We start from the raw sequence: 14597 nt of genomic DNA on the forward strand, positions 1-14597 counted from the left end.
AAGGTTCTTGTCCTTGGTTGTCTTATTCTCAAACCTAGTTTTAGTGGGTTAAAATATAATTTCTTGAGTCATGATATTTGGTATACCGTGGGCCATTAATTTTTAAGGCATTTAGAAACCAACTTATATGTTGCAAAAATATTATCCAAAACATTTCTTTTGCTATAAAAACTATGTATATCGCATCTATAAGGTTATATCTACATAAAATATGAAAAAAAAAACTTATTTTCTATTCGATTGCATGTACAAACTGTAGCAAATTTATATTAATATACACAGACTTAAAAATTATTTAAAAGAAAGTTAATCTATGATATTTTGTTTTTCCTTTTTAAGGTTTCCAAGAAGGGAAGTGAAAATGAGAAACATCAAAACAAAAAATGAGATTTTTTATTCATGTGAAATGAGAAATGAATGTGTATGTGGAGCAACAGTGAAAATGTCGACAATATGCATGCAAAATATTAAAAGTTTACATAAAACTATCATAAAGTTGGTTATAATTCATATAAACTAGTGCATAGTTAGTTTTCTTTAATAAAATATCAAATATCATATATAAAATATTTAAATGAAACATAGGATTAGATAGAATAAAGAAAAAAGAAAAAATAATGTAGTTACACTAAATTTTGAATTTTTTAATCTGATCCAACTTTTAATATTAAAAATATATATAAAACTTAGTTTTTTAAATAAGTAATTAAAATTTTAAATAACACATATTTCAACTTTTTATTTACAAAAAGACATTTCTTATTTAAAGAAAACTTGCAAGAAATATAAGGAAACATGTTTCTCAAATAAAGGAAATAAGTTTCCCAAATATAAAATAAGTAGGTTTTTTATGCACTAAATGTGAAATGAATTTCCCAGCATGTGTAGAAGTTTCCCATAAGTTTCGAAAGTGCCAAGTTTTCAGCGCCAAAAACAGTTTCCTAAAAATCGAGTTTCCTATATGTAAGTTGAGTTTTAGATAGCCCTACTCTTTTTTGTCGTTTTGGACCAACTCATTCTTTTCATGTCCAGATGCAACTATGAATAAAACAATAACAAATGAATGAAATAATGGGTTCAAGTACATGCATGCATTAACTCCAAAGAGTAGTAAATTGCATGCAAATTATAACCGACTATTGTTCAGACCACATGTTTATTGAAAATCCCGTGTAACTTTTGTTTTGATCTCCCATCAATTCCACTTTTACTACTGTTTTGGATATTATGAAATCAACTCTCTCTCTCTCTCTCTCTCTCTCTCTCTCTCTCTCTCTCTCTCTCTCCTTTTGTTAGGCTTTTTTTGGTTTAAATGCTCCAAAACATGTTTCCAAGCACATCATTATTTTTTTTCACATAGAGGCTTCAGTTAAGCACTTTATGTTTTTGTCTTAATATTTTTTAATATTAAATATATTTTCCCCAAAATAGTTTTGTCAAAAACCCCGTGAAAAGAAATTTTTTTTGCAATGTCTCGTCTGAGCAGGGCAAGAAAGAAGACAAACTTAGCAAGCTGAATACAATCGAGTGTGTTAAGGTTGCTCATAAACTATTAGTAGATATATTTTACATATATTTTATAAAATATAAGTAGGTGATTGAAGTATTTGACTTAGACGAAATTAGTTTAGAGTTAAAATCCTTATGCTTAAAATTTTGAAAGCAATAGTCACAACTTAATATATTGACAACTTATTATAGTTTGCCACCCATATTACATATCAGCTATATATAGCTTATATATCATTAATTTCTAGGTAACCTAGTTATTACTAAAATATACAACAAAAACCAATAAATTTAAGGCATTAAATAAGTTTTATTAGATAAAACCATAAGTTAATCTTAAGAAAAATAAAAAATAACCATACTACCCCTAAGAATAATAGTATTTCACATAGTGTCCACAAAATATTGCAATATGCCTCACATACCTACTTACTTGTTTTCGTTGAATTTGTGGTCATTTTTTACGATTTTACTCTTTTGCTAAAACATAATAGCGACTTTTGTTGTCAACGATATAGGGAAACTCAATTGTGATAGAATATTGAAACTTAGTTTCGATAGAAAAGCGATGCTCAATTTTTGATAGAATAGTGAAACTTAGTTTCAATAGAAAAGCGATGCTCAATTTTGATAGAATAGCAAAACTCAGTCACAATAGAATAGTGAAACTCGATCGCAATATGATAACAAAACCCGGTTGTGATAGAATAGTGAAACTCAATTGTGAAACCTAATTGCCACAAAAGTAGTGAATCCTAGTTGTGATAGAACTGGCAAAACACAATTGCGATAGAATAGTGAAACTCAGTTGGGATATAATAGTGAAACTCAGTTGTGAAACCTACTTGCCATGAGATTGATTGAACTTAGTTGAAATAGATAGTGAAACTCAATTGAGAAACCTAGTTGCCACATGACAAACAAATCTCAATTATAATAGAATGTCAAAATTCAATTGCAATTGAATAGTGAAACTTAGTTGTGAAACCTAGTTGTTTTAGAACTAATGAATCTCAATTGCAATAAAATTAGCAAATAACGACACTCAAAAGAGAATTAGACATCACAATAATACTTTCATAACAACAAGAAGATGTCATAAAATTCAAGGCAATTAAAATTTGGAGAAAAACAAGGAGCACAATTTGATCGGATATGATTACACAAATTTTTAAAATATATTTTCAATGAATCAAGATGTTTTAAAATGTTCTTTTTGTGCTAAATAAATTTTTAAAAATATTTTTTTGTGAGTTTGGATTTTTAATAATAATTTTAAAAAATATTTAAAAAATTCAATGAGTTAGTATTTTTAAATAGTTTTTTATGCTAGATGAATGTTTAAAAACATTTTTTCATTGGGTCAGGATTTTTCACAAAATTTTTACACCAAATGAATTTTAAAGATATTTTCAGTGAGTTAAGATTTTTTAAATGTTTTATGCTAAATAAAGATTTAAAATTAATTCTTCAGTGTATAAGGAATTTTTAAATTGTTGTTTAAAATGAAATTTTAAATAAAAAATTATTTTTTTGTGACAAAATATTTTCAATGAGTTAGGATTTCTTAAAATATTTTCTTGCACTAAATCAATTTTTAAAAATACCTTTTCAGTGAGTGAGGATTTTTTTTAAAAAAAATCCCTAAAAGAATTTTAGAAAATACTTTTACCATCATAATTTTTAAATGAGATAGGATTTTTTAAAAATAATTTTCTATTGAGTTAGGACTTAAAAAAATTTTTTGCACTAAATTAATTTTTAAAAATATTTTTATTAGCTTAGGAGTTTTGAAAATATTTTTTGTGATAAATGAATTTCTAAAAATGTTTTCTAATGAGTCAAGATTTTGTAAAATGGTTTTTTGTGATAAATGAATTGTTAAAATTATTTTTTAGTGCGTTAGGATTTTTAAAAACATTTTCTAAAAATGTGTTTTATTGAGTCAAGATTTTTTAAAATATATTATTTAACTAAATGAATTTTAAAAAATATTTTGTCAGTATTTGGATTTCTAAACATATATTTTTAAAATATTCTAAAATATTTTTTCATTGAGTTATAATTTTAAAATATTTTCATGAAAATTGAATTTTTAAAAATATTCTTTTAGTGAGCTCAAAGTTTTTTAAAATTATTTTTTATTGAGTCTTGATTTTTTAAAATATGCTTTCAATGGACCTGGATCTTTTAAATTTTTTGTGTCAAATGAATTTTAAAAATATTTTCCAGTGATTCTAGATTTTTAAAAAATTTAAAATTATTCTAAGATAGTTTTACACTAAACGAATATTTGAAAATATTTCTTCTGTGAGACTGGATTTCTAAAAATAAATTTTCAATGAATCCGCATTTTTAACATATTTTTTTGTACTAGATGGATTTTTTAAAATATTATGCGCTGAATGGATTTTTAAAATTAATTTTTCAAAGAGTATAGATCTTTAAAAATACTTTTCTAAATGTTTTAATATATTTTCAAAGAGTTAGGATTTTTAATTTTTGCACCAAATTGATTTTAATAAATACTTTTCAGTGTGTTAAGATTTTTTTAAAAAAAATTGCAGTAAATTAAATTTGAAAATACTTTTTCTGTCATATTTTTTAATGAGTCGGGATTTTTTAACATATTGTTTTCACTATATGAATTTTTAAAAATAATTTTCTAGTGAGTTAGGACTTTTCATTTTTTTTGCACTAAATGAATTTTAAATATACTTTTTAGTGAATAGAGGATTTTTTAGAATATTTGTTTGCGGTGAGTGAATGTTTAAAAATATTTTTTTTAGTGCATCAGTTTTTTTAATTATTCTTTTGATAAATAATCTTTTAAAAATATTCTCTCTGAGACTATGGACAATATGTACCGCAAGTGAGTTTCGCTCTTATATTGCAACAGTCTCTTCTCAGATATATCACAACTGATATATTTGCTAGTTATGTAGCACCTAAGTTTCGCAATACCATCACTAGTTTATTGCAATTGCATTTCGGTATTCGATCGCAACTGAGTTCCGCCATATCGTTGACATTGAAAGTTGCTTGTACGTTTTAGTGGAAGGGTAAAATCATCAGAAATTTTCATAAATTCAGCAGAAAATGAGTGGGTGAGATGCTATTAATATTGCGATATTTTATGGGCATGCTGTAAAATTCACTATTCTCAAGGGTAGTAGTATAGTTATTTTTTTGTTAAAAAAAAAGTAAACAAAGAAAGTTCATATATAAACTAGGGGTGGCAATCGGGTCGTGTACATACCTCAACACGAAACCGACCCGTTTATTAAACGGGTCGGCTGTGGCAAACATGAACCCGACCCATTTATTAAACGGGTAACCCGACACGACACGGTTAACCCGTTTAATAAACGGGTCGGGTCGGGTCAGGTAAACGGGTTGGTGGGTCGGGTTCGGGTAAACGGGTTGACCCGCCCGTCTAACCCGTTTATTAAACGGGTCAGCCGGGTTGGCGGGTTGGCATACCCCTAACACGAACCCGACCCGTTTAATAAACGGGTTAGGCGGGTTGACCCATTTATGACACGAACCCGTTTAAGCCAAACCCGAACCCGCCTAGGGTCGGGTTGGCGGGTGTGTCAGATTTTGCCACCCCTAATATAAACCCATGTGAACGGCCATATATATATTTATATAAAGACAATAAACTGCAAAATATGTTTTTTAGAAAGCAATTTCCAGTGCAACAAATGTTCAAGTGAAAAAAAATGAAGAATAAAAACACTCAAATATTGCAAGACACAAAGGAAAACTAAGTTTATGTCATAAACTAAAAGAATTTGGGCTTAAATAGGAAAGAATGACATGAGAAAATTAAAAAAAAGGCAAGTGGAGTGCACACATGCAAACCCACAAGGTGAAAGGAAAAATAATGGACAAGAAAAAGAAATATAAGAAATGGAAAATAAAAACTAATTACCTTTTATAAAAATGAATGTCAGAATATCAATAAATTGAGGAATCATGAACTTTCCCAAATGAAGACAAAATCTTGAAGAACCCCTTTATTTTATCACTAAAAAATAAAAGGAAAAAAAAGGAAAATATCATAGTTTTTATTCAAATCTTACTGATATATCCTAATACTTATTTTCTTTCGCTGTTTTGAGAAATTTTTAGGTTCTAAAGCAAATAGTTATGCTATATGTATGTATTTACTTTGTGAAGGAGCTAGTTTGAGTTTGGTTCAATAATATTTTTTTTTTGAGGTAAACGATTCAGCTCGGCTCGTTTAACTCAGCTGTGCCATGCGGGCCTCATATGTGGCGCACGTGTGTCAAATCTGGGGTCCGACGTGGCACAAAGTGCTTACGTGGCTGGGAGACGTGGCTGGAAGGGAAGTATTTCCAAGCTACGACTCGAGTCCACAATGAAAAAATCTATTTTTTTCAAAACAAATTGACTTAAACGCCCCTTGGATTTCTCATAGATTACTGCAGCGGTCTCTCTCTCTTAGTTTTGATCAAATTGATGATGAGGAAGGTGTATCTGACCGAGGCGGAGACATTGAAAGACTAGGCTGATACACTAAAACAATGAATCACGGCAGACGCTTTAGCATTTTTACAATTGTGCCAAGCGAGTGACCAAGAAGCTGTTCACACAGCACACTTGTTGATTTCTTTCCTAAATAGAAAATAAAAGAGAAAGGGTAATTTGGTCATTTAGGGTAGAAAGCAGCGTATTTGAATCATTTCTGATCACTACTCGGATACGAGAGGGTTCGGAGTAACGGTGGGAGGGTTTGAATACCGACGGTAACGGAAATCGTTGACGGACGTAAACTATGCAGGTGGCATAAAAAGCAAATGAAAACCGCACCCGCCGTTAAGGTTCTCCGGTGTCCGTCTCCACCTCTCTCAGAGACACAGAGATAGAGAGCGTAATAAGGAGGGAATGAGCGAAAGGGAGGAGAAAACGGAAGTAACGAGGAAGATTCGAGGAATGGGGGAAGTGTTTTTTTGTGGGCGTTCCGTTGTAACGCGGAGGTCGGCTTGATTCCTCGTCGTTTTCTTCCTCTCGGTTGACGATTTCAAAACCCTTTGGGAAGAGGAAGGATGGAATGGTATAAGGCGACGTCCAACAAGGTCTGCCCCTTCGCCCCTAACTATTGACTCTCTCTCAAAGACAAGAGAAGGTCGCGACGATAACGACGCTTTTCTTCGTCGTATTGGGACATGTTTTTCTCCTTTCCACATAGTAAAAGTAAAACGTGATTCCCGGTGTTCATTGTTGATTCTTAGAGTTTTGTACAACGGATTTCGATCCTTGGACTTTGTGGAGGAGAGTTTCCGTAGCGATTGTATCGAATTTCTCTCGGGTTTTGTTGAGGGCTTTCTGCCTATGGCCGACGATCTGAGGTCCCATCGTCGATTTGAGGCCGTCTAAACGTGAAACGGAATTTTTAAGGGTTTTTTTTTTTCGGGGACAGGGGTTGGTGAGATTGTGGTGAAATCCCAATGAAGGTTTCCTGATTGCTTCACGTGGAATTGGAGTTGGGAGATTGATGCAAGCAGTAATTTTTGTGGTCTTCTTTCGTTGATAACATCAAATTTTCGATTGGTAGCCTAATGACATTGTTTTCAATCGATTTTTTTTATTGGCTGGTGAGCCCCCCCAACTCTGTAAGAATTGTCGTTTCCATTGATAGATTTTATGGTGTTTGTCTAATGAGTTCTTTTGAATTCACCAATTTTTAGCGTTTTTTCTCCCATCACTTTCGTCGAATTACAGCGGGACATTTCTGATCTTTTTTCTTTGTTGTTCTCGAAATTTCCTCAGGATCGCTGCTGAAACTGCGAAGCGGAGAGTACCTTCCGTCGAGCTTTCGACGGCAAGGCAGAGGATGCTCTGTTCCTCATAAATACAGCGAAGACTTTCATTGTTGACGATTGGACTCATATTTTCTGGTGAGGGAAATAGTGGAGTTTCTTGTTTATTATGTGGAGAGTGAATGAGTTCTGAGATGACGAACCATTGAATGGAAATATAGGGAGCCGGCGGATTTCCCGGAATTTTTAATAGAAATTCTGGATTTCCTGGGGTTGACATCTCCCAGAACACCCGGAAATCATTAGAGATCTCAGGTTTTATTCCCCGCCCCCCCTTTCTCTCTCTCTCGTCATTGTTCTTGTTCTAGCCTCTCAGGGGGGCGTTCCTCTTCGTACAAACGAATTCATTACACCCATCTTCCCCAAAAGAAAAAATCTTTCCACCTCTCTCTCTCTCTCGATGGGTTGTGCGAGCTCGAAGCACGTTCGTCGGCAATGCAGCCCCCACTCGTCGAGCCTCCCTCTCCCTCGGAGCCGATCCTTGCCCGTCCACCACCATTCGGAGTGGAAGTGCCACAGCTGTCACGTCGTCGCCCTCACATCTACCACGCTGGGCACCCTCAACGAGAAGTACTACGCAGAAGCAGATATGGAGGAGGCAGAGAACGAGGTAGGAGATGATGGTGGCGGTGGCGGGTATGACGGGAGGGGCACCCCGCCGGCCAAGGGGGTCGACCTTGCTTCGGCCGAGAGGAAGGCGACACCGTCCGTGACGCCCCCCGGCGAGCCCGAGACCATGGACGTGTGGGAGCTCATGGAGGGCCTGGAGGAGCACTCCCCGCTCTACCTCCCAAGCTACCGCAGCGGAGCCACCGTCCGATCCTTCTCCTTCCACGCCATCCTCTCCAAGCCCGCAACGACCACCACTGGCACCGCGGCCTCCCCCGGCCCGGTATGGTTCCAGGTGGGCGATTCGCAGCCCTCGGTCCTCCCCGACTTCGACCCGGATATCATCGACACGTTCCGCATGGCCCTCGACGAGCTCTCTCCCCAAGAAAACCCGGCGTTCGCCACCGCCGAGTCGACCGAGAAACCAATCGGATCGGTTAAACCATATACAAACGAATCGGATGCAGAAGAACCGGATATAACCGAGTCGAATAGGTCTAGGGAGAACTCGTTTCGTGGAAAGACCGACGAGGGGTTGGCGAGGAAGATGTCGCCGGTGGCCCCACTGAGTGGATGCCCACCACATGGCGAGGGTCGGGTAGTTCTATATGTGACGAGCCTCCGTGGAATACGTAAAACTTACGAGGACTGTTGTGCGGTGAGGCTCATATTCAGTGGGTTCGGGGTGTTGGTGGACGAGAGGGACGTGTCCATGCACTCCGGGTTCAGGGACGAGCTCAAGGTCCTGCTGGGTGATCCCTGCCCGGGCCCATTGCCAATGGTCTTTGTGTGCGGCCGGTGTATAGGAGGCGCAGAGGAGGTCAAGCAGATGCACGATGCAGGCGAGCTCGGCGCATTACTGGAAGGGCTGCCTGTAAAGGAGGTGACCCGGTCGGCATGCGAGGGGTGCGGTGATGTGAGGTTCGTGCCATGCGAGACGTGCCATGGGAGCTGCAAGGTTTATGAAGAGGATGGTGATGGCTTTCTTAGGTGCCCGGACTGCAATGAGAATGGTATTGTGAGGTGCTCCTTATGTTGTTGATACCCTTTGCAGTGGTTTTTGGTAATTTTGGTTTTCCTAAAGACCGTTTTCCATCATTTTTTTTCTTGTTGTATGTGAAGTGTGTGGTTGGTTGAATTTTGTACAGGAAGAGTGTAGGGTTTAATATGAGATATCTGATAATTGGTGAGAGATGAACGCAATATTTCAATTGAATTAAGACAACTATTCTTTTCTTTTTTCTAGTTCAGGAATGGTATATATGTGCAGATGCAATTCTTTTGTGCAAGGCTAAAAGTGGGTGGGAGTGCATTGGTGCAAACTACAATATTTTTTCATCTATTCAAAACGTTATATTTCACCAGAAACTAATTTTTCCATTTTAAAAGAATTTTTCCTTTGTTACTATTTTTTTATCTTAAAAACTTTTTTCTGATATTTTGATAATAAAAATACGAAAAATAAAACATTTAAATAGTTTATCAGGAAAAGGCTTCGCATTACTTTTGGGTTTTAATCATCTGTGACTATGGTTATAGTATGGCAGGTGGTAGGGGCATAGTGACAAACGAATTTATAGGCAATTTCTCATTTTTCAAAAAAACTCGTGAGAAATTGAAAAAATTTCATAAATCTCGCATTTTTTTCGGAAAAATCTTGGCAATAAAAAAATAAATTAAAAAATATAAAATTTATTTTTAATAAGAAAATATTAATAAAAAAATATTTAAAAATAAAAATACATGATTTTTTTGCGATAAATAGCTGTTTAAAACATAAATATCGTGTTTAAATCGCGGTGTTTATGTTTTTTTCATAAATCTGGCGACATTTTGAAAATCTTGGGAGAATTTGTGGTTTTAAACTTTCTCGTTATATTATCCCGAGATTTTCATAAATCTTGCGATATTTGTCACTGTGGGTAGGGGTGAGGATTTGGGCTTAATCACATGGTTGTCACTGTTGAGCTTAGTTGCTTAGCCCACGAAATCAAATAAATATAGAAAAGATGGGGATTGGTGGGGTGGGTAAGCTTGAGGAGCCCTTGGTGGATTTGGAGCTAAAATCAAGTAAATGGATCATCTCTACGCTTATTTTCTATGACGGCAACTTCTTTTTTTTACCGTTCAAACATCATTACCGGAAGGAAACCTATTCTACTATTTTGGAATCCAAATGCATCGACATCTTTGTCTTTCGGCAAAAAATTGAACGACCAAACATGTCAATTTTAGCATTTGCTGATCTCCCTGATTGAAAACAGTCACTACAACCCCCCGTGACGACTCAATGATCAGCTGTTGCGCTTTCACTTCGCCAACTAATTGAGCAAAATGACAGCTTTTCTTTTTCCTCTTCTTGCATATGAGTTGGACCTATGTTGGATCTGGATTCTGGATGGGGATGGCAAAACCAGACCTGGGCCTGGGCTTAATCATCATGAATTAGGTTAGTCTAAGTTTATTGGGGTTCACTAGCTGGCTCATGTCCTCCTATCTTAGGTTTCTTCAATCTCGAGAGGGGGGTGGGGGTCGTGGGCGTACTTGCAAAATCGAGTGTGGCCTGATCATACTTAGCAATAAGTGAAATGACAAACACTTGTTAAACACCACTGCAGGGGTAGCCCGTGTAGTTGTAAGGGTGCTGAGATGATGGCACCAGATCAATCCCCACTGGTGCATAGGTGTGTCCGTAGCTTTTAGAGGTGGGCGGCCATGTAAGGCATGGGATTTCAATCGGGGGTTTTCCTCGTCATTTAAAAAGAACAAACACTTGTTAAAGTTTAAACAATGAATACAAGATGAAAAATATTTTGCATTAAAAAAGAGGGATGAAGAAAAGCATAAAACAATGAGCTTCAGTCAATTCAGCATTAATGTTTACAACAAGGTAAAAAAGACTCAAAAGAGTACGTATATAAGATTTTCAACCTGGTTTTTGGTGGAAACCGGGTTTTAGAAAACAAACTGGGTTTTGTGCCCATTTTGACACAAAACCTAGTTCTCACAAACCAGATTTTAAACAAAACCTGATTTATGAAAAAATCAGTGGCAATTAGGCTTTTTACTTGAAAAAAAAATGGTTTATCGGGTGCTCTCTCACCTTCTCCCCTTTTACCCACTTTATGCCCACTTCCCACCATAGTGACAAACGTTAAAAACAACAAAATCACGTTTTTCAAAAACTCGCAAGAATTGGAAAAATTTTCATAAATCTGGCATTTTTTTGGCAAAATCTGGGCAATAAAAATAAATATAAAAATTATTTTTATAAGAAAATATTAAAAAAATAATTAAAATAAGAATACATGATTTTTTCACGATAAATAGCCATTTAAAACGTAAATATCACATTTAAATCTCAGTAATTATGTTTTTTCATAAATCTCGTGATATTTTGAAAATCTCATTAGAATTTGCCGTTTTAAACTTTCAGGCAATTTCTCGCGATATTATCACGAGATTTTCATAAATCTCGCAATATTTGTCACTATGCTTCCCACCATACTTCCACTACCCATCACCACCGTCCGGCTATCTTCTGGCAAGTTGCTGGTCGGAAATTGGTGAGCTGGTATCATCCAATGCTGGACTTAGGTTATGGTTAGGCCGCACTATCAAAACCGAGGGGTCTGAGGTTCAGGACCCATGGGGGCTATCCCCCAGCTTGACTATCCAGCAAAAAAATAATAATAACAACAAAGGTTCCTAATTTCTTTTGATCTTGTTCTTTCTTACTTTTTTTTTTTTTTAAATCTTCCATGCAGATTCATAGCACGTTTCTGAAGAATTGGATTTTCTTCTTCCTACACCATTGTTGGGCCTTTGATAGCCTTAGAAACAGACTAATGGGCTGTTCAATTAGGTTTAACACAACCAATCAGCTGATTTTCAATTGGACGATGTTAATGTGGGACACATCATTCTATTACCAGATGATCTTGATGTGGGAATCCCACCACCACAATCTGGATTGCTGGTTTTAGAACTAATAGACCATAAACAGAGCCCATGCAGCAAAGGCACCAAAGTATAAAATGAACTCCTCCATAATGGAATGTTTGGATCCCCATATTGGAAATCACTTTCCAGGGCCATGGAATTCTCTCATCCACGGGAAAATTGATGAGCACCAAAATCATGACGTGGTTGGAGTTGGAACAATGGCAACGCTCACTAGAAGGAATTTACTTAAAAGTGGTAGTCTCTTCCTCTACAGTTAATTGTAAAGCACCTTGAATTGATCAAAATTGGGTTAATACAGTCAATCAATGAGATTGGCTTCAAACGAGCTGGGTCAGTTTTGCATTTGGGCACCATGCTACCAGTGGCTAGGGATGTCAGTGATTCGGACTCGGATCAGATGTGACCAATACCAGATCCAACAAATTGGATGGTGGCTAAATGGATTGGAATTCAGATTCAGATACGGACAGTGAAAAACTCATATCACTATCCACCTTTTTACATGTAAATGGATTCAGATATCCATCAAATTCGGATATTTGTTGAATTTGGTAGCAAAAAATTAAAACCACATCCACATCCAATTATAATAGGATATGGTTTGGCTAAACAAATACAACTAAATGGAATCAAATTCGGTCGGATATCGGACAAAATCTGATTCATTGACATCCCTACCAGTGGCTTACCCAATATCATAGGCAACAAAAATGACAAGTGCATAAGGGCGGCAACCTTTGAGGATACAACAACAACAAACAACTATGCCTTCATCCCAAAACAATTGGGGTCGGCGATATGAACCAAAAAAGAAAATCATTTTGGGTCTTCCACATGAATCCTTCTCCAATCATTTCTATCTAATGCCATGTCCTCGGTGAGGTTCAAAGCATTCATATCATTTCCTATCATCTCCATCCAAGTCTTCTTAGGCCTACCCCAACCTCTTTTAACTAATATATTTTTTCATTTCTCCATCCTTCTAACTAGAGCATCATTAGGCCTTCGTCGAATATGTCCAAACCACCGTAAACGATTCTCTCTCATCTTATTTTCAATAGATGCAATGCCTACCTTCTTACGTATCTCCTCATTTTGAATCTTATCTTTTATTGTATTTTCACACATCCATCTAAGCATACGCATTTCAGCTACACTCATTTTTTGAATATGATGTCTCTTGGCAGCCCAACATTCCGTACCATATACTAAAGTGGGCCTAATTGTCGTCTTATAAAACTTTTCCTTCAACCGCAATGACATTCTACGATCGCACAACACTCCAGTTGCACTTTTCCATTTCATCCACCCAACCTTTATCCTATGATTTACATCTCCATCAATTTCTCCATACTTTTGAATGATACATCCCAAATATTTGAAACAGTCATCCATCGGTATTTCTTGCTCACCAAGCTTCACTACTTCGTTGCTTACTAAACCGACATTCTATATATTTTGTCTTACTCTTACTCAACTTAAAACCTCTTGCTTCCAATGTCTGTCTCCATAATTCTAACTTAGCATTAACCCCTGCTCTAGACTCATCAATCAAAACAATATCATCAGTAAACAACATACACCACGACACATTTTCTTGAATTGATCTCGTAAGCTCATCCATCACTATAGCAAATAGGAAAGGGCTTAATGCAGAACCTTGATGTAACCCAACCGTTATAGAAAAATTGGTTGTCACCCCTCCACAAGTGCGGACATTGGTTACTACTCCTTCGTACATATCTTTAATTATACAAATATACTTGAGAGAAACACATTTCTTCATCATTGTCCACCAAAGAACATCTCTAGGTACTTTATCGTATGTCTTCTCCAAATCAATAAAAACCATATGCAAATCTTTATTCCTCTCTCTATATCTCTCAATAAGTTGTCTAAGAAAATGTATAGCTTCCATAGTTGATCTTCCAGGCATAAAACCAAATTGATTCTCCGATATCATGACAACCTTCCTCAACCTATACTCAATCACCCTCTCTTAAAGTTTCATAGTATGACTCATGAGTTTTATACCACGATAGTTTGTGCAATCTTGTATATCACCTTTATTCTTATATAGAGGTACAAAAGTACTCTTCCTCCACTCATTAGGCATCTTATTTGTTCGCCAAATCTTGTTAAAAAGATTTGTCAACCATTCTAAATCTTTTTCACCTAAGCATTTCCAAGCCTCGATAGGTATACCATCTGGGCTAACTGCCCTTCTTGATTTCATTTTCTTCAAAGCCTCTGCAATTTCTTTCTTTTGAATCTTGCGCATGAAGTCATGATTCATCTCATGAAAAGAAATGGAGAAGGCTCCAAGATCCTGAACATGACTTCTATTAAATAGCTTATCAAAATAATCTTTTCATCTCTCCTTAATATCCTCATATTTGACTAAAACCCTTTGTGTTTCATCTTTGATACATCTAACCATACACAGATCCCTCGATTTTCTATCTCTCATCTTTGCAAGCCGATAAATATCCTTCTCACCCTCTTTGGTATCCAACTTGTCATAAACCTCCTTATATACCTTATTCATCGCGTTTCGAACTACTTTTTTAGCTTTATTCTTTGCTATCATATACTTCTTCAAATTCTCATTATCACGACTCTTACTTAGATTTCTATAACATTCTCTTTTAACCTTAATAACTA

General features: G+C 35.9%; 1 protein-coding gene across 1 annotated transcript; it reads left to right on the top strand.

Annotated features, from left to right (window-relative positions):
- The first annotated feature begins 6834 nt into the window (after window positions 1-6834).
- LOC149847016 (uncharacterized protein At3g28850-like) lies at window positions 6835-9212 on the top strand. Its single transcript, XM_089998255.1, has 2 exons — window positions 6835-7133; window positions 7309-9212. The coding sequence occupies exon 2, from the start codon at window positions 7759-7761 to the stop codon at window positions 9007-9009; it is 1251 nt and encodes a 416-aa protein (XP_089854381.1). The 5' UTR covers window positions 6835-7133; window positions 7309-7758; the 3' UTR covers window positions 9010-9212.
- Window positions 9213-14597: the final 5385 nt, after the last annotated feature.

This window comes from Nuphar pumila, chromosome 2 (genome assembly GCF_984573655.1).
Source record: "Nuphar pumila chromosome 2, dmNupPumi1.hap1.1, whole genome shotgun sequence".
NCBI lineage: Eukaryota > Viridiplantae > Streptophyta > Magnoliopsida > Nymphaeales > Nymphaeaceae > Nuphar > Nuphar pumila.